This window comes from Ambystoma mexicanum, chromosome 6q (genome assembly GCF_040938575.1).
Source record: "Ambystoma mexicanum isolate Mex_15411 chromosome 6q, UKY_AmexF1_1, whole genome shotgun sequence".
Taxonomy (NCBI): domain Eukaryota; kingdom Metazoa; phylum Chordata; class Amphibia; order Caudata; family Ambystomatidae; genus Ambystoma; species Ambystoma mexicanum.
The window spans coordinates 226,389,495-226,415,446 of NC_090937.1; the positions used below are offsets into that span (position 1 = coordinate 226,389,495).

General features: G+C 45.8%; 1 protein-coding gene across 1 annotated transcript; it reads right to left on the reverse strand.

The window, feature by feature from the left end:
- Nucleotides 1-1,464: 1,464 nt before the first annotated feature.
- On the reverse strand, nt 1,465-18,990 carry LOC138515915 (fatty acid-binding protein, intestinal-like). Its single transcript, XM_069630682.1, has 4 exons — nt 18,790-18,990; nt 8,286-8,458; nt 4,808-4,915; nt 1,465-1,795 (listed from the first exon to the last, which is right to left on the reverse strand). Exons 1-4 carry the CDS (start codon nt 18,854-18,856, stop codon nt 1,745-1,747), a joined length of 399 nt encoding a protein of 132 aa, XP_069486783.1. The 5' UTR covers nt 18,857-18,990; the 3' UTR covers nt 1,465-1,744.
- Nucleotides 18,991-25,952: the final 6,962 nt, after the last annotated feature.

The following is a 25,952-nucleotide window of genomic DNA, read 5'->3' on the forward strand; positions in this document are numbered from 1 at the left end:
TCCTGGCAGGGAAGCCTAATACCATCACCTTCCAGTCTGGGTTTGGGAGTATGTGGTTCTGGCAGGGACGCCTAACACCCACCCCCATCGGCTTCCAATCTAGGTCTGTGATTATGTGATCCTGGCAGGGAAGTCAAATACCCATCACCTTCCAGTCTGGGTTTGGGAGTATGTGGTCGAGAAAGACGAGAAGATGGCGAGGGGGTGATCGGTTTATTATCTGCGTGGAGATGTGGTACGTGCATGGTGTTAATATGTGTGCATTTTCTGTGATGCATGTTGTCTTAATGTATTGTGCAATAAAAGTAATGTGTTGCAGTTACTGCATTGTATTTTCCCGAGCGTGTCACATTGTGTGCATTGTGTTATGTATACAGAGTTGTATTTGAGTAGTTTTGTGGTAGCCTAGGGGTGTGTGTATTTTATGGTATGTGTGATGTGCGTGTTGTGGTATGTTATGAATAGTATGAGCGTAGTGGACATCGTGTGGTGTGTTGCGTGCATGCATGGTTTACAATGTGCATTGTGTGCTTTATCTGCCCTGTGCACTTATGCACCCTGAGTGGTATGCTCACTTAGTGGTATGCACACAGAGTCATAGGCAGGAGAGGGGTAGAGGTGGAGAGAGAGTGAATAGGTAGAGGGTGGAGTAGAGCGGGAGAGGCGAGGCGAAGAGTAGGAGAGTGATGAGGTTGTGGGAGAGGGGGAGAAGAGACAGGAAAGGCTAGCGTAAAAGGAGGGAGGGGCAAGATAGAGGTGTGGTACGTATTTGGAGCGTGCTTGGTGTTGTGGTATGTGCATGGTGTTGAGGTATGTTGTAGATAGGGGACTGTATTGTGATATGTCTGTTATCTTGTGATATGTGTGTTAAAATGTGTGTTGAGTCGTAGTTTGTGTTGTGGAACTATCGAGTGGTATTCGTGTTTTTGTGTATGAGCCTTATGTGTTGTGATTTGCGTGCTGCGTGTCATTATGCAATGTGCATGTGCTTTGTGTTGTGTTATGATTATTGTGCTGTGCTATGTGGGGCGTGTCTAGTTATGTTAAAGTGTGTGCGTTGTTGTGTCAATGCTATTGATGGGGGTATATTAACACACAGAACCACCCTCAATGAAAGGTTATTCATTTATCCAACATCATATGACTTGTGCTATTCACCTAGAAAGATGAAAGTGCTCAACAATACTTGCTGGGGGTCAAACCTGTGACCTGAAGGCTACTGGACGGGTCTATGCAACAACCCCGTGGATCACTGCCCATATGACACCGTCATTGTGTATCCCTCATGAAGCAAGCATTTCTACTAAATTGTTTTTTTTCATGGTTACAACCCGAGAATATTTACCTAGTGGCCCGCCCTGAGCTGTATGCATTTCGTCACACTATTTATTTGCCTCATTATGCAATGGGGATAATGCGCTCGTCTTCCAACATACGCCGGTAACCACACATTGAGTCAAAAAATACGAAATGTGTGTCTTTATTTCACATACAAAAAGTAATATTCAACCAAAAAGACCTAAAAGGCATTGGGAGTGGACATTTAAAGCGAACCACGCATTTCCTTTTCTCTTGCACGCTTCATTCTGGGGTTTGGTCAAATTGAACAGGATCGAAAACGGCGCTGTGTTTCCATAGCAGCCAATCAGCCAGTCACGTGGGAGCTCCATCTCGCAGACAGGAGAGAGTATGGTGTTTTCATCTCGCTTCCTCTTGGTGCTTGGACGGGATGTTCACTTCACCGTTAACATTTTTTGAAGAACCTCTTGGCTTTAGTGCCCTCGTACTCGTATGACTGGAAAAGAAAGTTGATTTCTAAGATCAATACTGATTTCAGTGTGACTGGGGAGAGGAGAGGAATCACGAAATATGGGTACCTCCAAAAACTTACAATGATACAACGCTTGCTTATTTTCAACACGCCTGTACATTACTAGAAGCTTTGGGAAATTGTCCATGTCTCTAACATATGGGGCCTCGTTGCGAGTATAGCGACGCAGTAAATAAAATGCCGGCAAATGAATTACCACTACTTTTACTGCACTGCCATAATCCAAGTTTGAAGGGATAGTGGAGGCACGTGGTTGGAGGTTTATTGTCCTCTTGATTTAAAATAAGAGGAATTACTGACAGCGGATTTACCATACACAATAATTCCTCCAAAAACCCAATAGAGACATTTTGGTCACCATGAACGGGGCCAACACTGCCTTACCACTACTCATAATTTGGCGGATTCGCCCACAATACGAGTGACAGCAGCGCTAAGTGAATATGGCAGAATTACCAATGCTTATTCGCCCACACTCGTAAGGAGGCCGCTTGCGTCAAGCTATGCAGTGGTGGTAGACTGTAGGGAAACTTTAGGGTCATGGCTTCTTGAAGTGTGAAAACCTTTGAACGAAAGAGGTACCCTTTTCTGTAGCCTCACAATTAATGAAACCTTATAGACCAAGGGAGAAGTCATTATCTCAGGATAATCACCTGCCTGCAAATTATGGCTTCAGGCCAAGCCTAGGGCTATATGTTGGGGAAGAATCATTATCCTAAGTGATAATGACTCCCCAGCTGTTCTACAAGGCTTTTAGCACATGCAATTGTGCAACTGAAAAGGAACATGTTTCTATTGGGAGAAGGGGATTATAGACTGCATTCTGAGAATTCTGATTGGCCCGAGGGGGATAGTCTACAATTGAATCCATGTACTAATGTGGCGTTAAGGGCTGGAAAGGAGGGTAACAGCCCGGCAGCCCAAGTTCACGGCCCAAGCGAAGCGAGGGCCATTAACGAGGGCTCTGCGCCGTTACCCCAGCCCCCGTTCCAGCACTTGGAACGGGGGGCTTAAGGACATTAGCGCCCCGGGCTACCAAAGTGGTAACCTGGGGTGCTAAAAGAAAAGTATTTTCAGTCATTGAACAGGCCACCTCACGCGTCCCGTTCACTGACTGTAAATAATGTCTAAATATGGCTGCCATGGAAAGGGAAGTGGGGCTCCAGATGGAGCCCCACTTCCCTTTTCATAAAGGCCGTCGGGAGCAGAGCGGAAAGTGTGGCTGTGGCGGCCAGTGCTGCCGCAGCCGAAATAAGTTAAGTGGGGGTGGGGATTAAAAAATAATAATAATAAAGGGACGTAGGGTGGGGGATGATTTCGGCGGGGGAGCCGGCCATCAGGTGGGATGGAACGCAGGCTTTCACCGGCGGCTCAAGCCTGCGTTCCTAGCCACCCGATTGGCTGGCTCCCCCACCAGGGTGCTAATATTGCTTATTTTTTCCTAGTAATATTTAGTCAGTCATTCTTTACTTAGTATTTCAAATAGATTATGGTGTTCATAGTCTTCTGATGAACAAACTGACAGCTAGTGCAGAAATAATTGAATTTCTTGGTTGACTTAAATATGATTTAAAATTCTTGAATGTTCAAACCGGGGACCTAGCTATGCACCATATCCATTTGGAGTCTTTCTGGTCCAGCCATGTTCCCATATGGTCTTTTAGGTGAATGCTCCTTTTTTAGTTTGGGCTATTAGGTGGCAATTGTGTCACATATGAAGCGAAACTATTGCATGAGAGCACAGAAGGGAGAAATGCCATATGAGGAGGGACACATAGGTTGCAGGTGTTGTTTGGCTATTTGCCCACCTATTATATTATAATTGTTCTATTTTAACGTGCTTAATACCAGAGATTAGTTTCTAATCATGGGATCGGGATTCAAACCTGTGTTGCGCTGTGTTGTCTTGCTTTCAAGACAAACACGTTTCCCATGAGCTTTCCACCCTCTCCAATCTTCATTGACTGCCCAAGACTATGCAAATCCCTATGCCCATTCCCACCCAGGTTCTCCTACCCCAACCAAAACACCCCCTCAAAGCAACTCTTTGAGTCTGCTTTAATCAAGCCTTACCATCAAACGTTTGCGGTCGAAGTGCCTGCCAGTGCTTTTTCAAAGCAGTCTTCTGAGAGTCAATGGCTTCATTGGAGGTGTAAATGCACCATGGAGTAATAAAAATGTCTTAACTGCTCTGCCTTCAGCCAGACGATATATACGCACTCTGCGTGTCCTTCACTGATGTCCTGTTAAAAACACACATTGGCAAAGCCAACATGCCTTGTGTATAAATATTAGGCATGTGCCAGGCACTGATACTAGATGCCTAGGAACTTTGACCATTTTGCACCTGCTACCATAAATGGCCAGTTAATATCACTGTGGCAGAAGCTTGCAAGTGCCTTGCCCATGCCTACACAAGTGCCCAAACTGTTGGCATTGACAATGCTTGTTGGATTTGGTTTGACCCCCGGGATTGTAGTCACTGGACACCTTTTGTGCATTGGTTGTGATGATTCCACTAATTCCACTTGGGTCTACTGCCAAATACCTCCGTGCAGTTCTGCCCCAGGCCTGATCCATCTCACACCGCTGCCTCTCAAATGATGCACCCTCCTACCTTGCCCAGATGCTAAAAAGATACTCACCGGCCAGACCTCTACGCTCATCTATCAAGCACCTGCTATCCGTACCCAGGGCTCGCCAGAAGAAAGCAGGGGGATCCAGCTTCCCTGCCTGTGCAGACGCCCTTTGGAACAGTCTACCCCTCACCCAGCATGCTGACCTCTCCTAGCTCTCCTTCTGGAAGAACCTCAAGACTCACCTGTTATGCTGACCTGTATTGCCCTGCTTAACTTACTTTCCCCTTACTCCCTTTGACGCTCATTTCTTGTAACTAGCGCCTAGATGCGCGCTGGCTTTGTGCGCTGCTATAAATATACAGATAAATAAATGAATGGTAAATACGTGGAAAATCACCTGAACAAGTTCATCGCCATCTACTTTCCGTTGTGTCTTGAGCACCTTTCCGTTATCTTTCCTCGTGAAGGTGCCAACAAGTGTATCTCCCTCCATCACCCACGTACCCTAAAATGTAAACACGAACGTTTTAGCTGAGAAATCATTGAAGAGGTGGGTGCATTTGCGATTCAGCAGAAGAGGCATGGGGTATAGTGCTGGTGAGTGGAGGAGAGAGTGTGGTCGCCACCTTCAAATAACATGAACTAGAGCCATTAGTCTTCCTGCACATCAATACACAATGACATAACCATGTTGAAAGCATTACCAAAACCAGCTGCTTTGATCGAGGTTCATGGGTCCCGCATGGATATAGAAGACAGCATGCATGGGGTTCAAACACTTAGGCCCAAAAAATCCTTGTTTCCAAATCCAGCGCTTAAACCACTAAAGGATTTCACTCCACTATCGACTCAAAATGGCCGCCAGTGCTGACAGTGGCCATACACCTTTGACTTTCACAAAAGCTCTATTCCTGAAATGTATTATTCATCTGAGATATTTTGCCTAATACTTTTAATAACACAATCGGGCCTACTTGTGAAAGGTTCATCTGCCATTTTCTCATTTAAACTGTAATGTTTAAGTGGTGAAACATATTTCTCTGTTCAATTTATCTGAAAAGGCTTCGGCGTTACTACATTTGTGTTTTCATTGTCTGTGATAAGCATCTATTTCGGGGTCTGTTGTTGATTCTGCTAAATCTGTGCTGACAGAAAAGAGTGGGGAGTGATGCACAGAGGGGAGTGGCATGAACCAGGGATTCGCCAGTGGCTGGTCAGTGGTCAGTGCATTTTTATGGACTCGACATGTCGGCGCGAGTTACCATACACCTGTGTGCGCCAAAACAGCGGCAGCGTAAGAACAGTGGTTACAAGGTGGGGTGGGGGAGGCCCTGTGCTGCTGGTGTGGCTTCTTTCTTTCAATCAGAGGTGATTTCCAAGGGGAATGGTACTTGGGTACCTAATGTTAATGTTAAAGGTATTTATATAGCGCACCCTCACTAAAGTGGTGTGTCTCCAGGCGCTCAAACGTGCATGGATGTAATCTGGTGGGCTGGTGGTGCTACTGGAACATCCCAGTCGACCAGCTACAAAGGACCTCTTCTAGACTCATTACGACCCAGGCGGTAAGTTACCGCCTGGGCCGTGACTTTACCACCATGGCGTAAACTACGTTTACGCCATGGTGGTTGGCGGACTTACCGCCCCATTCCGACCTTGGCGGGGCGGTAAGTCCCCAATCCCCATTTACCCTTCCCCATTCCCATTTTTGCCCCATAGGGCATAATGGGAGTGGGGAAGGCGTTAATTACGCCACCGTAAATTACGGTGGCGTAATTAACTCCATGGTCCCTTAGCGCCATGGATTTTAACACCTGCTAAAAGCAGGTGTTAAAAGCGCCATGGCGCTAAGGGACCTCGTACTCAGGCGGTAAGGGTCGGCGCTGTTAACGCTGCCGTAAACCCCTTACCGCCTGGGTCGTAATGAGGCCCATCTCCATATGTTTTTGTTTACCTCTACTTCACTGTTAAAGAGAAAACTGCACTTAATTCTGTTTGCGTCTTGAAAATGATCTTACTTGTTTCAGTTGTTATTTACATTTCACTTTTACAGTTCCCCTTATTTTTTCCAGCTCGTCATAATGGTCCAATCTGATAAAGCCTGAGTGAGCCGTTCGGAAGGGTGAACTGGAATTTCCACCAAGGAACGCATACTTGGCCCTTTTGCTTTTTCAATGTTTTATTTGCAATACAACTTCTAGTTGCGTTATTTTAAAATCCATCTATCTATTCCTAAAGAAGCAGCGAACCTGAAGCCCATCTGAACTGCATATTAATGCACATTAATGACACACTGATGTCCAACGTGCACTTTGCCCTTTGGGGGTTTAGATACAGTCCCAAATGATGGAATATACACGCACGCACGCGCGCCCACACACGTGCACACGCACACACATGATACACCACCTGATTAAGAAGATTGCCACATGTCAGTGGCCTTCGCACCCACTCCAGTATCTTGGGATTATGAGGGTGAGAAGTTTTTGCAAAGCCTTGCCAATCTTATCTGGGTGTGAGATAAGTTCAGCACAATGCTGGGGCACAGGAGCAAAGTCCTATTTTCACAGACTGCCTTTTTGGAGTTAACTATCAGAGCGTGCACAGAGATGACGAGGCCCGCTGAATGCAGAGCACATGGAGTGAGTGTAACAGGGCCACAAGCACATACATCTGGTTAAGAATCCCATCTCCACCCACAGTGACAGGCAAAGTGCTGCAAGGCAGGATAGATGTGAGGACACCACAAATAATCCACAGCAAAGGCACCAAATGCATGGACCAGGTCCCCAACATTGTCTGAAGGGGACTGGTGTGGTGGGTAGAGTGGAAGCTGCAGGTGGCACAACTCTCGCCATTTCTACAGCTCAATGGATCTCAGAGTTTCATGTCCAAATAGTTAGTGTGTGTTCTGTTGAGGTTCACAATGGCTGTGGTCTGCCTACTGGCCATGCGTTGCTCTACACAGGATATTGAATGCAGGAAGGCGGTATTACTCAGTTGGTAAGTGGAGCACGCAAGCTCGACTATTTCATATGTATTCATGGGCAAGTGGCACACGTGTGCAGCCAACCCCATTCAATCATGGAAGACACCTTCATGAACCGGGGGACTTGTAAAATTGCCAGGTGGCTACCAGGTGCACACCCGCAGATGCATAGCTACTTATTAATGCAGTGCTTTACTATTGTGCATAATACCCAATCAAACCTAATCACTTTAATCCAGGAAGGCCTCCACGCACAAATCATACATGAGGCATTGCAGCTACCAGCAGTGCCCAGACACAGTCACCAAAGTGTTTGGTGGTTGCTGCAAATACAGGGGGAACAAAAACACTCCATTACTAAAGAGGCTGCGGCATGCCCAGTGTGCTTGATTATAACAAGGCGTGGACAAGGGTGTCATGTTCGATCCGGACAGCAGTAAACAGATTTCAAAGAAAGTACCAAATGGAATAGGGATATTGTGGTAGCAGGAGAGTCTTAACATGGAGGACAGAGGAGAAGTAAAGCATCACTGTAGCAGACACCAGAATAACATGCAGGGAGGTAACGTTCCATGAGCTGAAGCAGAAGATGGATTAATACCGCCAAGACATTGAAAAGAATGAAGAAGCTGTGAAACATATACATCCTGTGGCCAACAGTGGTTCATAGTCTGCTACTAAAGGCACCCTTCACTCTCCCAACCTCATCTTCATATCATGCGTCAACCTCAATGCAAACATCCGGCACAACCAATCCTGCCACGCCGTGACTCCATCCCATCTCTAGGTCTGCCTTGCCTTGACACAAGGAATGTTAGTAGTTTATGATGAATTAATATCCTTGGCACTAACTTTATAAGTGAAGGTACAAGAAGACCTATTTTACCGAAAGTTCGGTTCCATCTGCCATGCTGTAATCAAACAGAACACCAAGGGTGTAATTTATTTCGATGGTCCGGAATGTGCTTGACTCTTTAACTGAAAAGTTGTCTCCGGTCTGCTGGATGGTGATCTTCAGGTTGTCATGGGCTGCCAGCTTCCTCTTCACGACGTTGACACCTGTAGGCAAAGAGAAGGTAAAGAGACATCAGCTCTGCAAGACTCAGTGGCGGCTGGTGTGGACTTCAAGCCGTCTCCAACTGCAATGATCCCCACAGCATTGAATGTGCTGGCTGGGGAAGATGCGAGTTGTAAGCCAAAACATCTGGAGGGCTGCAGGTAGCCCACCACAGCAACAGTCAGATGATCACACTGCTGATCCAACTGTAGCGCACACTGCGCAACCTTTCTGTGTGGGGGCGGGGGTGGTGTTCTCAAGATGACTACAACAGAATTCTGTGTGGGTCTCTAGAGGCAAATGGATCACAGTGCAGCCAATAGTGGCGTGGTGGGGCCAGTGAGAAGCTGGGTGTGGTTCACGAGGAGCTATGCATGCGTCAAGGCTGCAAATATACCCTGAGAGCCAAGAAAGGCCTCCACTAACATTTCTGCTCAGGTTTAACTGTCCCTTAAACAATGATTCCGTGTTCTCACAGCTTGGCAAACATTCATTAATCCACTTCAAAATATGACTCAAGAGGTCATCATTTTCTGCCAACTTCTAACAAAATACTTCATGTCAGAGGGGCTGGAGTTGTGAGCGGAGGATTATCATCAAACCCCACACGCCTCAAAAGTGGTTCAACTGATAAAGCTGAGATTTGCCCTGCACTCTGGGCCTCAGTGGTAGCAATAACCAAACTGCAACCCAGAAACAAGTAGATCTGAAACAATCCCATTTGAACCCATGTTTTGGCATGTGGAGTATGCATGCCGCCTGCTCCCATTCCCTTCCGCCATTTTCATCATTCAGCTGGAAATTTGAAATTGTTGATGAATCTGTTGTAATATCATGTTGTACGGAACTTCAGCTTCAGGTGAGTATTTGGCCGAAGTTTGGCTGAAAAACGGCTATCTGACTTTGGCCGAAAATTTACTCGAATCCCTGCTCGAAGCCGAAGTTACACCCCAAATAAAAAGATTCGGTGATGAAGACGGTGTGCTGTCATTCACAGGAGGAGTAATTCCCTTAGACACCATCACAGGGCAACGTACTTCTTTTCTAATTCACTGTGATCCGTATCATTGTGCTATCTATCTCCAAATCCATTAGCAATATGGTGCACATCACCCAGCAGACCCAGGCTCTCATGAGAGTTTAACTTAGTTACGGTACAGGGTCTTGGACCTGCGATATTCCCGTTCAGCCTTGGCACACTCATAGCCTGTTCCTTTCTGGTGAGGATAATGGCGCATTAAAAAAAATATTACCTAATGTAGCAATAAGCTTCTTTGAAGTGTGGTACGTCCCTCTTTTTCCACTGTACATGCCTAGCCCTTTTTAAGACACATGAGGTAATTAGTCTCTATCTACATTCTAGTGACTATTTGGGGATTTGAGATAAATGAGCTACAATGGTACTTAATAAATTACTCTGGCCGACTGTTATTTACAGTCAAATGCAGGGTCCTTGGATTTACATAACTGCTATTTGCAAACCCAGACAATCGTTTGCATGCTTTGGGTACACTGTGCTGGCTCTTTGTCTGGCCCTGGATGAGCATGTTTTCAAAGAATACTACTATTTCTCCCGTTTTTAATGTATACATAGTGTAACTCGTTTCTCTTTAATACTAGCGAACAGCAAGGAAACAGCACTCTCGGCCATTTTGGACGCAACCCCACATAACATTTTTGTGGGGAACATTCCTGTTGCCTCTCAAAAATAATTTGGCGAATGGGTCAGGGACTTCTCGGGCGGTGTGAGGAATGGACATAACTGACTTCAGTCAAACACAGACTTACAGTTCCCCTACAAGGCATCTTTGTGGAGGATTCAACATGCAGAACATGTAACATCCGTTCCGGAATTAAACGCAAATGGGGCAATGCCTCACAAGGCCTGCTAACGATGCCCACCCCTGGCCCGCCCACTCATTCCATCAAATTGACAGCTATGAAATCAGGGATCAGAGCCACACTCCCGGCTTCATGAATGTGCACAAAAGTTGTGAGATCCTCTGCCATATTCTCAACCACTGTGTGATCCTCTGCAAATCACATTATCCTGCTGGACCTCGCTTTCCTTATCGGCCAAATGTATTAGCATTTAGGAATAGGGTGAACACCAGTTCTGGGCGCTATTTTAAGCACGCCCTTATTGTTCAGTTTTGAGTCCATTTGATGAGACACATTTTTCACTGTTGTTCTATAGCTGGCGCTCGTGTCCCATGTTGCTCTAGCCCAGCTCCCATGTCTTTCTGTTTCTTCCTTTCTCTAATGAGGGCACTCATTTCGTCACTTGTTCTCATTTTCTTATACCCCTCTTCTACCATGCCTCACTTCATGTACCACAATAGTACACCCACTTCCCTGGCTCTCTTCTCACCCCATCCCACCGCAGAGAGTACAGTGTGTAAGGCTAAGACAGACCCCGCACAGCCAGTCAAGCAACAACGAGAGAGCCATCTGCATATATATATATATGTCCTTGCCAGCTGAAGGTGTGGGGGATGCTGATGTGCTGTGGGCGCCTGCTCTAAATGCTTAGCAGGCCGGCCTTCAGTTCCCGACCTGAGCACTGGCCATGAACAAAGGGACGAGCAATAGGAGCCAGTTGACAGGCCCACTTCAGTAGCCAGCCCTGGCAGACACTGAGGACTGTGAGTGGCACATTACGCGTTTTTTTGTCAATTCTGACTTTTTAATTTCTTCTTCTTCTTATTATTATTATTATTATTATATTTATTTATTTATTATTATTATTATTATTATTATTATTATTATTATTATTATTATTATTATTATTATTATTATTATTATTATTATTTATTATTTTCCCTGCTCCTCCTCCTCTCTCCAACACCTGCAGTGCCCCTAATGCCGCCTTCAGGGCCAGTTTATAGTGAATATTTCGAATTACATTTTTTCGAATGCAAAAATGTTGAAAAAATTAAGTCAAATTTTATTTTCAAATGTTTCTTTTATTTATGTATTTATTTATTATGGGGAGGTTGCCCCTAACCCCCCGTTTTTTTTCTTTAACACTTTATTTTTCTTACAAAACCCCCCAAAAAACGTATTAAATAAAAAAATAATACATTCGAAAAAAAAATGTCAACTTTATGTTTTGGACATTTTTGCATTTCGAAAAAATGCATTCGACATATTGACTGGACACCATCAGGGCCCACCCTGCAGAAAAAAAGAAGAGACAAACCTGCATCTACTGTGCTCTCAGCACACTAGGCGCAGAACACTATCTCACTAAGTGGGCTTCACCTTTTACTTGATGGAGCAGGGATTGATTTGGAAAGACTGGGAAGTTACTTTGAGTTGGTTCTTTGTTATTAGCAGTGCATATATTCCCATATGCAAATGTTTAGGTAATTGGAGTTGTGATGGGACGTTTTTGACTGAATACTCCCACACAGCCCCAGTTGCCTACCGAATTTCTTATTAGGCAATGAAAGCAAGCAATAATAAAATTTGCCTTCTGAAGCTTAGTTACAGCTATGATCTATTTATATGCACTATGCAAGTCCTTCTCTCAAGTCCTGTTAAAACAAGCATTGGCAAAGCCAACCGTTTTGGCTTGTTATGCATACCTTTGCAAATATCCAGTAGTAATCTACTATTCGGCTCACAATTCGGCTCCGGACGAATACTTATCCATCTGTTCAGTATTCGGACAAATACTTAAATCTACTTTCGGCGCACTCTCAAAAGCCATAGGGTGCTGCAGATAGAGCAAATGAGTACAGCTCCACACGCCCAAGACCTGAAGGCAAAATTGATCTCGGATTCGTTCATCATACACCACACAATACTATTTGCTTAGAAGTATCGTTAGGGTTCAAATTTGGAAAAACTAAGAAACGATTGACTTAGATTGAGCGCAATGGCTGGCCTGTGACTGCCGCCTTTAATGTTTAGTGCTCTGAGGGAGCTTGGACTGTGATAAAGCACAGTGTCAGTGTTTTGCAAGCACCCACTCACTCAAAAGTATTTCCTGAATTGTCTCGTTTAGTGACAGACGTTCGTGTTTGCAGCAATTGTGGTTGTTGTAGGAAACTTAGCTATGCCCTGACCTTTAATTTGAACTTTTATTCACAGGGAAGTCAGAATTTAGAGAACTTCCAGCTGCAGTTGAGCAATTTTGGGGAATAAAGTTAAAGGGAATCTAACACTGCGTTGTGTCTTGTGAGCAGGGGCTGGAACAGCAACTGATATCCCTAATGCACATGACAACCTGCTCTCTCAGGGGGCAGCGGGAGAGGTGAAGGGGCCAACTTCAAATGATGTTTGGGGCCCTCCACTGGCCCTCAGCTATGAAAACCTGCCTGCATGTCAGCAGCAAACATGATTTGATGAGGCCCGCTTTGAGGTTTTCGAATGTGAAATGGGAGTGGAAAAAAAGTCTTCATACTTTTTGGGGACCATGCGGTTTAAATTGGTGACCGGGGATACAAAACAGAACCAATCTGATCAATCAATATATTATAGAGAATGGGACATATTACTCGTTTCAACATCTTCCTTGTTAAATTAAAGGTCTCCTAAAGCCGCACAGCGTGAACTATGTGTGGATGTGTTTGCTTGCATATGTCCTGGAGTGACTTTCAACTCAGACCTTTTGGGAGGGTTTCTAACACCCTTGTAGCCCTTCTAGACGCTGTAAGTCTAGGAGTTGCTGAACCTCACACCATCTTAATGAGGGCGGTTTATACACAGACACCTTCCTAATCAAAGAGGACTTTACACTCTTCTAATCTGTGGGGGCTTTGACTCTGAGGCCCTTCTTGTCTGAGAGGCTCTTACGCCCTCATAATATTGGAGACTGCAGCCTCGGTAGCTTCCTGTTTTGAGGGATGGGACGCCTCTTTCATGGAGTTCTGACACTCTCATGCTGCTAGCCTTTGACTTTGGGATGGGTCTCTCTGCGTATGAAAGGACCGGGCGCTGAGGTCTTGCTCATCTGAGGGACTCCAGCTCAGAGGCACGTCCGCCCTGTTAGTCTGAGAGGCTTTGACTCAGGGGTGAGCGGTTCTGACACAGAAAGACCCTCTTTGGCTGAGGTGGTCTGACACCGAGATGCTCCTAACCTCATAGCTGCCAACTGACCCGCGACTTGACGGTTTGACCCGCAATAAAGTCCCAGAGGCTTGAGGCCGCAAAGCTGTTTGAAAACCCTGCAAGCAGGGCAGGCAGTATGTCACTGCGTTAATTAAATAAACAACTTTAGATCCCTTGCTATGTTCTGATTATCACCAAACGACCATCTGTGACCTCCCAAGTTTTAAGGCCACACCCCCTGGCAGTCGTGGCTAGAAGTGTGTTTTGTTGCATCTCACTTAAAGTTATAGCTCTGATTTCAAAATACAAAAAATATCGCAGGTTTGAGGAACAGAACAGGCAATGGCTTGCGCATTTTTTATTTGGCCTGATCACTGTGTTTGCTGTATCACCAGAGGACATTAACGATGATATAATGTGCCAAGAAAGACAAACACAGCACTGCGCTCTGCTGGCCAAGATCCCAGGGCGCTGCAATGCAATGCGATTGCTTTCTTCCACCTGGGCTATACAGCACATCTTGCTATATCTTCCCATGTGCAAGTGATATCACACAGGCCCCGGGGTAACTCAATAGCACAATTCAGTGCTGGCGTCCACTGCATATGACAAAAAAGTGTCCACCTGACCAACTAATGGCAAATCGGGGTGAACTAAGGGACCGTCAACTGGATCTAGGTGAATACACGATAGTAAACATTACACAAGGTACGTGGAAGTGAACTGTACTCTTGTTGTAATGGTGGTGCAGTTGCTCTTAATGTGGTGGGCTCACAATAGTTTGTGTCCTCTGGCGTGGTGGGTGTGGCTATGCAAATTAGCAAAATTGGCACATTTCTATAGCACAAGCGGTGGAAGTGTGGGCATCGCCCAAGTGACCCTCCAGCCCACTGTGAAAAGTTGGCATCTATGTACTCTGAGCTCTCTGGCACTCTCTAATCTCAGGCTCTGTAACTCATAGACCCTCAGTCTAATGGGCTCTGACACAATAACAATAAGGACCTGGGGTTCTCAGAGCTGAGAGGCTCTCACTCATTGTCTTGCCTTTTCTAATGGGTGCTGATAAAGCGACCATTCTAGAGTGAGGGTTTCAGTCTTTTACACTGTATTAACTGCCTGATCCATGTTTTTAAAATTTATACTGGCCGTTGCTGTTCACCCCTAAAGCTAAAAAAAAAAGTCATTTGATGTTAAACATGCTACAGTGTCTGTTTGCAGAGGTTTCAAGGCAGCCAGTCTCAGGTGAGAGTATTTCTTCCAGTGCTGAGTTTCTTCTTTGCAGTCTGACATCTATAGTTTAGAATTTTCCTGTAAATAATGTTAGACTGCAAGTACCAGAATTCACTGCCAGCATGAAGACTGGAGGAGGGGCTTGCGCCTGACAAGGGGCAGCTTGAGACCTCTGTCTGCTTGGGAACTTGAGCACAGTGCTCCATTCTAAGGTACAGGGATTATATGGCGTGGCAGCTGTGAGGCGCGCGGATGGCAATGGAGGAGATGCTTCCCAATGTGAACTGCAGAAGGTGATGATCCCGCGTTCATCACTGAGGTTGCACAACAGGAGCCCCACCTTGAACTGTGTCCATCTCCAGGCATATTCACTGTGCTCTCGCGAGAGGGCTGGATGCAGGATGATACATGCCTGTAATTACCGCACACCTTCCGGAGACGCCTGTCTTTGGCAAAGGGTTACTCTCAAAGTGATGGAGACTTTAGTTTGCTGCATTTTCTGAGCTTCTGCTTGAAAACATTGAAGCTATATACTGGGGCTTCTTCCTTAGTGGATGTGTGTCTGTTCTCACCCTCAGACTGTGGCTTGATTGTGTGACTTCAGCCTACCAGTGAATGCGGTGTGTAGTTTATGGTCATCTGAACAGCAGAGCAATGAAACCTTAAATACCATAAACATGTACATGGCATGATTTCTCAGAGACAACATTATAAATAGCTACCAACACGCATCAGAATTAAATCATCACCATTGCACGGTCGGTAATTTACACGTGTAATGAATGAGTCATTGTCTGATATCATGTGTTTCAGCACAACTATTTTCACTATAAAACACACTTGAACCATATCATATCAAAGACACATCACACAAAATTGTAACAAAGCTGCACTGGTCCAGCTCTAAATCATGAAAAAATTAAAGGAAGGGTAAAACCGCACTAGAACCCCATCAAAATACCCCAATTGCATTCACAGGCATTGTCATACATGGGAAGCCGGCAGCACATACAGACGCGGCCTCAAGGACTGCCAGAGGGGGTTTCCAGGGGGCACCAACTGGCCCTTCAAACAAGCCCATTAACAGGGAGGGTCTGTTAGGGTGACCAGACGTCCCGGTTTTGCTGGGACTGTCCTGGTATTTGGTGCTCTGTCCCACTTTCTCAAGATCATGTTCCCATTGGAAACTGCAGTGGTCCCGGTTTTTTATAGTAGGTCTTCATAGCTGGCAGGCAGGAATGCAGAATCTCGCACACAAGAAATGCTGCATTTCACAACTTAAGATAGTGTTACTTTGTGATAAATTAATTATAATATGTGTTTGTTTGAACAGTAACACTTAAACCCCATTCTCCTCCAAATGTTACTGAAGTGTAGTGCCTTCCCAGACACTTTCAACAATGAGTGCCACTTTTATGTTAGTTGCCCTGTTCCGGTCTTTTACTTTTTAAATCTGGTCACCCTAGGGCAGCGGTATTCAAACTGTGGGGCGCGACCCCCCAGGTGTCCGCAGGTGCCTCACTAGGGGGCCATGAGAGCTCAGTATGAAATCTAAAAAATAAAAAAATAAAAAATGGTTTGTTTTTTTTAGATTGGAAGAAGTATGCAGAGTGGCTCACATGGTCGGGCTGACGCATGAAACTGTCTCAGGCAACAATTAAAAAGTGGACCGCAGTTGTAAATGGATATTCCTTCCTTTAGTCACAGACTGGGATTCATTACAACTATGGCGGTACGGTAACAACGGTGCCGGTAAGCTACCTACACCTTTGCTACTGTACCACCATAGTAAAAGGTGTGCTCGCGGGTGCCTGACAGCCTGCCAGGTCTGACCTGGCAGGCCATGCGGCACCCGCGAGCACAGCTCGTCAGATGCACCGGCACCGTTGTTAATGGTGCCGGTGCATCCGAGCTCCCCATTCCCATTTGAGCCTCAAATGGGAATGGGGATCTACCGGTACCGGCACCCGCGAAAGGGCAATTATCAGGTCCGCCTAACTCGGCATGACCCGGTAATTGCCCATTCGTGGGTGCCAGACCCGGATGCAACTCCAGCGGCAGCCGTGCTGGTTTTACCGGTACAGCTACCGCCAGGGTTTTAATGAGGCCCACTGTTTCAATCGTACCCAAGGGGGTGCTTTGTGTTAAAATGTAAGTAAATTGTGATATATTCAGCGACAATGGTCAAAATTACTAACTGCATAGTTAAGTAACTCATCAAACTGGTCCACATTGGCCAAAATGGTGGCCCATTTTGACTGGCCTACACTAGCATTTTACATTTTTGGTACAGGCATTGCCCTATAGCCCAGTCCGAGCCTGGTGGCTCATCCATTATGGAGGAGCTAAGGAGCCAGCCCAGTGAAAGAGTGAGAACTCCTTCAGCTGCTTTTTCCAGCTGATGGAGTGCTCCTGGGTTGGCTGAACTGTCAAAGGGAAAACTGTTTCCCTTTGACAGTTCAGTTTAGTTCCCCAGCTGCACATGCTCAATGAGCCATACAAGTGCTGGGGCGTTTTGCTTCGCCAGCAATGCATAGGTCATTGAAAATGCTGGCTGGGGCACTGCATGTCTGTATGTCCGAGGAGGAGCTCCTGCGCCTCCTCGCACATACGCACAGAGCAGCCTGGAGCAGGGCGTTGCAGCACCCACACGCAGGCCAATGCAGAAGATAAGTTTATGTTCATTGTTTTTATTTAAACATGTGTATGGATGCGTGTATGCTTATGTTATGAGTTAATGTATGGTGATGGATGCTCGTGTCAATGATAGAGTGATTGCTGTATAAATGTGCAGCGCCTTCAATACACATGTAATCATGTTGATTGTGTTAGGCCCAGTGGGGCCCATGGGACAGGGATTGTATCTTTTTACTGGACATCTATTATAGATGTCCAGTAAAAAATGTCATGCCTGCCCCCTGGACCCCCAGCACCAATTGCAAACTGTTTGGCTATTTACCCATTTTTTTGTTAAAAGTATGCTCTACAATGCAACATTTTAACCCATTATTTAAAAAACATTCACAGGGGGAAACCCCCCGAACCCCCCTTTATTGGTTCTGGCTCCCTCACTATGCTTGTTCTCTATGGTATTTTGGGGGGATCTAGTTATGCCCCTCCACTTAAAAAAATCACCAGCCGCCACTGGCCCTCAGACTGTGTTGGAAATGGGATGGGGAGAACCCACTTACTATGGTGGGAGCACAATGGGCGGGAACCATGAGATAGTGGTGGGAGCAGAGTGGGGAGAGCCCAGGGTGTGTGATGGGGTGCGGAGAGACCAGGGACTGGGTAGGAGTGGGATGAGGGAGCCCAGCGACTGTGATAGGAGCAGGTGACGTAGCGCAATATATACTCTCCATCGGCATTTCTGGGGGGGTCCTGACCTGCCCAAATTTTGCTCATGGGGGCCCCAGCCAAAAAAATGTGAAGACCACTGCCCTAGGGTCTGTACATCGAAATGGCACTTTGCCCGAGGTGGCCACAGACACTTGAAAGACAATGGCCCTCATTAGGACCCTGGCGGTAAGGGGTTTACGCCAGCGTTAGCTGCGCCGACCCCTTACCGCCAACTACGAGTTCCCAAAGCGCCATGGTCACTTCTACGCCCGCTTTTTGCGGGCGTAAAAATCCATGGCGCTATGGGACCTTGGTGTTAATTACGCCACCGTAATGTACGGTGGCGTAATTAACGCCTTCCCCACTCCCATTGAGCCCTATGGGGCCGAAATGGGAATGGGGAAGGGTAAATGGGTCAATGGGGACTTACCGCCCCGCCAACCTCGGAATGGGGCGGTAAGTCCGCCATCCGCCATGGCGTAAACGGACTTTACGCCATGGCGGAAAAGTCCGTCGATGGCGGAAAAAATCCGCCAGGGTCGTAATGAGGGCCAATGTGTGGTGACGCGAGCTACTGCCATCCGGGCTCCACTGCTCGCGGTGACCTTTTGGAAGGAGGTCACCTCCTGGGCTGACCCATTCCCCCACCGACCCCTGTCCCCCTTCCGCATTCGGCCTAGAAAAAATAGCACGAAGCAGGACTTACCCATCATCTCCATGAACATTTCGTAGTTCTCGCTCCTCTCCGCCTTCCATGTGCCGTCGAACGCCATGTTGTCTGGAGGCAGGGGCTTCTCACAAGCAGCTTCTGAAACAACCTGAGACACAGCGGACTCGGCGGGGCAAGCGTGTACACACACAAACGCTACCACTTATCTCTGCGCATCAACACGGTGATGTGGCTGTTTAAAGCTCAGGTGCTTACCCAATAGATGCAAGGTCAAGTTACCGGCTGCCGTCCCCACCCATTGACTCAGCCGTCTCTGCCTTAGCCAGCCTCCCACACAGTTGGAGAAACTGTGTACACCGTCACCGAGTTTAGTTTGTAGATGATTTAATACTGCATGTTTGTACTTAACTACACATTTAAATATGTTGAAGAGGTTGTCTGCGTGAACTGTAAACCACAATGAGCTGCTTCAGGGCCCACAATGACAGCACCTTAGAGATGAGAGAGAAAAGAAGGGGGCGAGGGCGGGAAGGCAGAGGATTGGCACTTTTGATTTGGGAACGTAGTGGCAATTGGTGCAAGGCTTTCAGTCAATTTGTTGTCCCGCAGGAAGCTCGTCCGTGACCATCCATCAAAAATTACAATAGTCCAACATTCATATGAAGTTTGTATCATTTTGTCATGCGGGGCTGAGAGACAATGCAGCCTGTGCTGTGCTCTCTTTTTATGCCCATTCCTCTGCCGTCAATTATTCCACGTACAAGGGACGCTGTTTATGGAGTGCATGCTTACACAAATCACCCCGATCTGGCCCTAGTTTTAGCTTCACAGTGAAGTAGAGTGATTTAACCAGGATACAATCATTTGGTGGAGTGGCGAAGCAGGGCTTTGATCCTAGCTTTCCTTGCAGACTGCTTTGCCATCGATCCAATGTTTAGTTTTAAAACAATGGACAATGCATTCTAAATTGTCTTTCATGGACTAATCTAGTAATCGGTGGTGTTCCTCACTTTTCTGGAGTGAAATTCTTTTGGCCCACTTTTTACCCCTTTTATTTACTGTAACCGTTTATTGAGAGGCCACCCTCAACATTGGGAGTTCCTTTCCTCCCCAAGCTAAGTGTTGCACAGTAAACAGTTAATGTCAGTTCTTTTATTCAACCCTATCTCAGGTTCATATCATGCCCCTTGGACCCCTCCCCCATGAGCTTCCAATGAGCCAAGAACCAGGCTAGTGTACAGGAAATATATTTGCATTTATTTTTATTATAGGTAATAGAAATCAGACTAAACTACACACACCACCTTCTTTGTGGTTCACAATTAACTTTGTTACACAAATAAATCACACCAATGGTTTGGGAAAAACACAAATTACAATACTTTTCTTTCTACCGATTTCACTTCAAGAAATAATTAGTGCTGGTCAGTGAAAACAATCAGTTTACAGAGGTAGTGCTGTACAATTTCGATTTTCCTGCACGCTGGCAGTTTCGCTTACAGATTTGAACAAATGCATATAGCAATTACTATTTCACCCACAGCTTTGCTCAAAATAAACACAGGGTGATTTAGAATCGGGGTTTTAGACCTTCCCCCCTACTTTGGTCTGTGTTGGGGAGGTCTGACAGAAAAAATTGGATGTTTTTGATTTCAGACACCCCCTCCACTTAAAGGCGTGAGTTGGGAAAGCTGCACAGAAAAAAATGTGATGATTGAAGAATTTTAGATTTCCACACCCTTCCCCCCTCCACTTAAATGCCTGTGTTGGGAAGGCTGGACAGTAAAAATTGGAATGATTGCAGAATGTTGGATATCAGTCCTCCCTCCACTTAAAGGCCTGTTTTGGGAACGCTGAACAGAAAGATTACCCAATTCAATTACAGTCTATGGTTTTCAGCGCACATTGGGTATGGGCTTTGTTCATTTTGAATTTTAATAAAAGTCACCACATGGTTTTCTGCCAAGGGGAATTCATGAAATTAATATTTTTAGTTAAATAGGGTAAGGATCTACACAGTTTTGCCCCCACCCCCTGCCCACTAAAAAGGGAAAGGTTTTAATGCAAGCAGATTCCCCCACCTTTGGTTTAATTGGCTCAATTCTACTTACATTGAAAGCCTCTGTTTAAAGTTCAGGAAAGCCAGCTGCATATCAGGACCCTCTTGGAGAACAGGGCAAAGGTCTGGTCACTCCACTCTCAAGGATGGCCCCCAGCTCGCCACCATAGGGCCCAGTCAGATTTTATTTAGCCTTCCCCTGCAATAGACAGCTCCACCCAGATGCAATCCTCAACAATCTCCTCTGGGGTTTCCTTGCGGTTGTCAGATGGTACCTTTCAGCAGCTCTGACCCTTCTCCCATAGTGCATCCACTTTACATAGCAGTGATGACACCATCAAGATTTCAGTTTTGGGCAGTTCCCTGCAAGAGGTCTCGCACCCTACATTCTCGAAACCCTAGATGGGTTCCATAGATGCACCGGGATCCAGATCAATCACGGCAAGTCTTGTTTATTTCCCCTGGCTGCCCTCAGCATGACCAAGAAAGAACACCTCACCCCTCTTGCTCTCAAATAGGAACCCACCACATTCAAATACCTGGGTGTTATGATTCAGCGCGACCCCATAGCCGAACACGCGCTAAACACAGGAAAGGCAAAGGAGGGCCTGGCTAAATCAATTGACTTCTGGTGCAAGCTACCCCTCTCGGTGGCTGGCAGGGCGGGTCTCCTTAAAATGGTGGCACTCCCGCGCCTCCTACACTTCTTTACCAATGTCCCGTACAACATCCCACAACAATTCTTCAGAGACCTGAATAAACTCTGAAACTTCTATGGCACGAAGGAAGGCACAGAGTCGCCCTAGACATAACGCAGAGACCGTATGACAAAGGAGGCCTTAAAACCCCTAACTTTGAACTCTACTACATAGCAGCCCAGCTCAAGCACGTGATCCAGTGGATGGCTGATGACACCTCAACGGACACCCGCTTGTTACAGCCCACAGACGTGTCCTGGTTGCTCAGGGACTTACTCTGGATCAAACCGGAGCCGAAAATACAAAATGCATATCTAATCCGCCTGGGCACCCAGATCTGGAATCGAGCCTGTAAAACTGCCAAATTGGCTTACCCCTACACCCCGCAAATCCCAATAGCCGCAATTATGTCTACCAGACCAGAGGACCAAAAGGTGATCTGGAACATATGGGAACCCTCTGGTATCGCCACCCTGGGAAACCTGGTGGATGACCAGGGTATCCACACATTCTCTGAGCTGCACGAGATGACAGGGATCCCGCCGGGTCAGTTCCTCCTACACGGGGCGGTGTTGAAAAAGCTCAAGAAGTGATGGCCAGATATAGAGGCCCTCTACACCGGGCACAAGGTCATCGAAAACTTGCTGAGCGCAGCAGAGGGGGGGCACGAAACTTCTAGGCTCTGTGAGATCCTACTCAATAGCACTACACAAAACGAACTCAAGTGTAAAGGTAAATGGGAATCTGAACTAAATACGCAGTTTGGAGATACGGAATGGGAGGCCATAACACATTACCATAAAAAGTATCCAGGAATGCCCGATTCCAGCTCATTCAATTCTACATTATCCACAGAGCCTACCTTACCCCAGACATCATCTCGAAATTCAATGGCACTGGTGCGGCGACGTGCCCCAAGTGCCAAGAACCCTCTGCCGCAATGACCCACATGTTCTGGGGCTGCCCGGCTATACAGACCTTCTGGTCCCAAGTTCAAGCTAAGGTAGCAGAAGCGGATATAACACTTGACGTGCAGTCCCCTAGGGCTTGCATTCTAGGCTCATACCCGAGAGGCAAAAAGAACAAGCCTCTTAACAGACTCAAGGATTTAATGTACATCCTGGCTAAAAGACGTATCGCCATGGCCTGGAAATGCCCCAGAGCCCCTAACGTCACAGCATGGTGGGAAGACCTCCGTAGATGGTCTGTGGCTGAAACCGGGGCCTGGGAGCTGGCGCAGCGACAACAAAAAATAGGTGACTCTGAGGACCTTCTACAGTGGATAGCCCTCACAGTGGCTCTGTTCCGCACCAAAGAAGACAGCTCCTCCGGCGAGGACCTGGACAGCCCAGGATCACCCTAGCGCAAATGGTCGACAGCACACCGTCCTGGTCTTGGTTTAATTTGGGGGGAGGGTTGGGGGGAGTTATTATTGACACAAAACTGATTATTAATCTGATGATACTGGTTGTACTGTATTGAAAAAACAATAAATATATTTAAAATAAAAAAAAAGGCAAACCTCCCCCACCCATCCAAGGAAAAAGGCAGGAAGATAAATTTATAAAGAGGAAAGACTAAAGCATCAAGGTTTACAGCAGCAAATGGCAAAGTCAAAGAAGTATAGAACACTGGCAAACTGGGCTGCACCAAATAGCAAAGCACTGACAAATGCTGCCTGCAAGCAGAGGAAGACAGAAAGGGAATCTGGGAAGCAGAAATCAATTAAGCACATTAAATTCGAAATCCAGGGATAAGGAACAAGAAATAGAAACTAGGAACTAGGCAAAAAGCTAAGAACCAGGAACAAGGGACCAGTCACAAACAGGAATACTGCTTCAATGACCAGCACTGGACTGAAGCTAACTGAGGCTTTTAAAGCTGCTTAACGAGCACACGCCTCAGGTGTGCTGCTTGCTGCACCTGCAGCCACAGGTATTGCCTATCCTCCACCCAACCTTGTCCTGCAAGGGTGGAGATGAAGCAGTGGGCCAGGCATTCTGGGAAGCATAGTCATTTGATTAAAGCAGCATGCTGGCTGCCAAAAACCTGGAATGGATCCGGAAGGGAATTAGCTTGGAAAATAAGGATTTAGCGCTCCCACTTCATCACAGCACGGTAGTATAAGGTTCGGAAGGAAAGTCCAGTAGGGAATAAACCCCAAATCACGCCCCCAAGTGGTGGGAACAGGAGCTAAGGGAGCAAATCGTGACATTACAAACACCAGCTTCTCATCTTCTTTTTCACTTGCACTCATTTCTTTGAACTCTAATAGGGACTCTTGATGGTTATTGATGGCTGTTTTTAAGGCCTTCGCTGTAAGTTGCTTTGGATAGCCTCTATGATGTAACTTATCTATCAGTTCCTTGGCTTCTTCCTTAAACTGTTGTCTATTTGTGCTGTTCCTTTTCAGCCAAAAGAATTGGCCAAACGGTATATTGTCTCGGACGTGGCATGGGTGGAAACTGCCATAATGCAATAGTGATTTTCAATCTGTCAGTTTGTGGAAAGGTTTTATGAAGAGTACTTTTCTCTCTTCTTCAACAGTGATCGTAATGTCTAAAAAGTTTAGTTCCTTATTGCTCAGAGTGTGGGTGAATTTCAAATATCTGTCTTTTATGTTGACCCATTCACAAAAGTGATTTGCCTCTGTTCGACTACCTGTCTATACAATCAGGATATCATCTATTTAGCGTCTCCACAGACGTATATGTTTCTTAAATGGGTTGCTCTCACTGTAGATCTTACTAATTTCAAATGAGTCCATGTAGAGATTGGCTACACTGGGCACTAGAGTTGCTCCCATGGCCGTTCCATGTATCTGTCGAAAAAAGGTTCAGTTGAAATGGAAATAGTTTTGAGTTGGTGTCATTTCTAAATATCAGAGAATAAAGGACACTGGTGTCGTAGTTTTGCTCACTCGAGGAGCAGCCTTTCTTCCAACATTTTCGACTGATGCCCCTTGGGGAAAACTAGTGTACAAAGCTACTACATCTAGTCCTAATAGAAGTTCCCTTTTTGGGTCAAAGTTAATACCCTCTGTTTCCTTAATATTCTGTGTGGTGTCTTGCACAAAAGAGGACATTCTGCACACCAGTGGTTGGAGAAATGCGTCCACAAATCTTGACAAGGGTTCTAAGATGGAATTCACCCGTGACACGATCGGGTGTCCCGCGGGGTCCTTTAGTGACTTTTGAATCTTTGGCAGTGCAGTATCTTGGGTTTATCCATTATCGGGAAGTCCGCCTCTTTGGGTGAGACCCAGCTCCTTTGTCTGGCTTTTTCAATCTTGTGTATGATTATTTTTTGTAACCTCTCAGTTGGATCAATGGTTAATGTTTCTTAACAGGTTGCATCCGACAGTTGTTTGTTGCATTCTCCCACATATGCCTCTCTGTTTTGGATAACTTTGCTCCTCCCTTGTCTGCCTTTTGAAATATAATCATTCCATTGTTAAGCAGATTATTCATTGCTAGTTGTTCTTTTTTACTGGTGTTGTAAAGAGTAGATGCTCCTATGTTATTTTTCTTCAGCTTTTACCAAATCACTTAATGCTCTGTTTTCAAATATCCTTGACTCAGCACTCTGTGCTTGTACCGGAATGCAATATGTCTGTTTTTTTGTGGAGGCCTATCTGTTGTTTTATCTTGCAGTTCTTTATCATAAAAGAACTGTCGTATGTGGATTTGTCTCATAAAGCCGAATAACTCTTGCAGGAATAAGAACATATTGTGGGGGTTGGTGTTAACAAAGCCCATCCCTTTTTCCACGACTTTAAGTTCTTCTGAGGTGCGTATATAGTTGGAGAGGTTAACCACAAGGCTTGCATGCTCTGGGTCACTCTCAGTTTCATGTCCCAGGTCTGGTTGCCCCTCTTTAAAAAATTGTCTCCATTACGTCTCCTTCCTCGGTTCGGACGGTTCCCACTTTTTCTACCTCTAAAGTTGTTCCTTCTTGCTGGATAACGGGAATTAAACCCTCTAGAGTTGGAACCTGCTTCATCGCTGTTACTCCCATCACTAGAGGATCGCTAAAGGATGTCTCCCTGAACCTTACTCTTTTCTTTTGTGCATTACCATAATTACTTTGTGTGTCGTCTTGTTGTTGTTCATTATGGTTATAATTCTCCTGTGTATAGCGGAATGCCTTTTCATGACTAAAGTTTTGGAGGTCCTTTTTCATTCTTCAGATTCTGTCTTTCGTTGTTTCATCCTTGAATTCATTCATTTCAGTGAGGAGTGTTTCTAGTGTTTTTGTATACAAATCTAGTGGGACTACTTTCTTGATTTCTTCTTCTAGTGTTTGTAGATCTATCAATATTTTTCAGCCATCTCCGTCGCTGTGTCTTTTATTGAGATGACCCAATCTCACCCACACGTGTTTGCAATGAAACTCCATTGTAGTACAAAGTTCTTATTATCCAAAAACAGTCTAGGTTCATT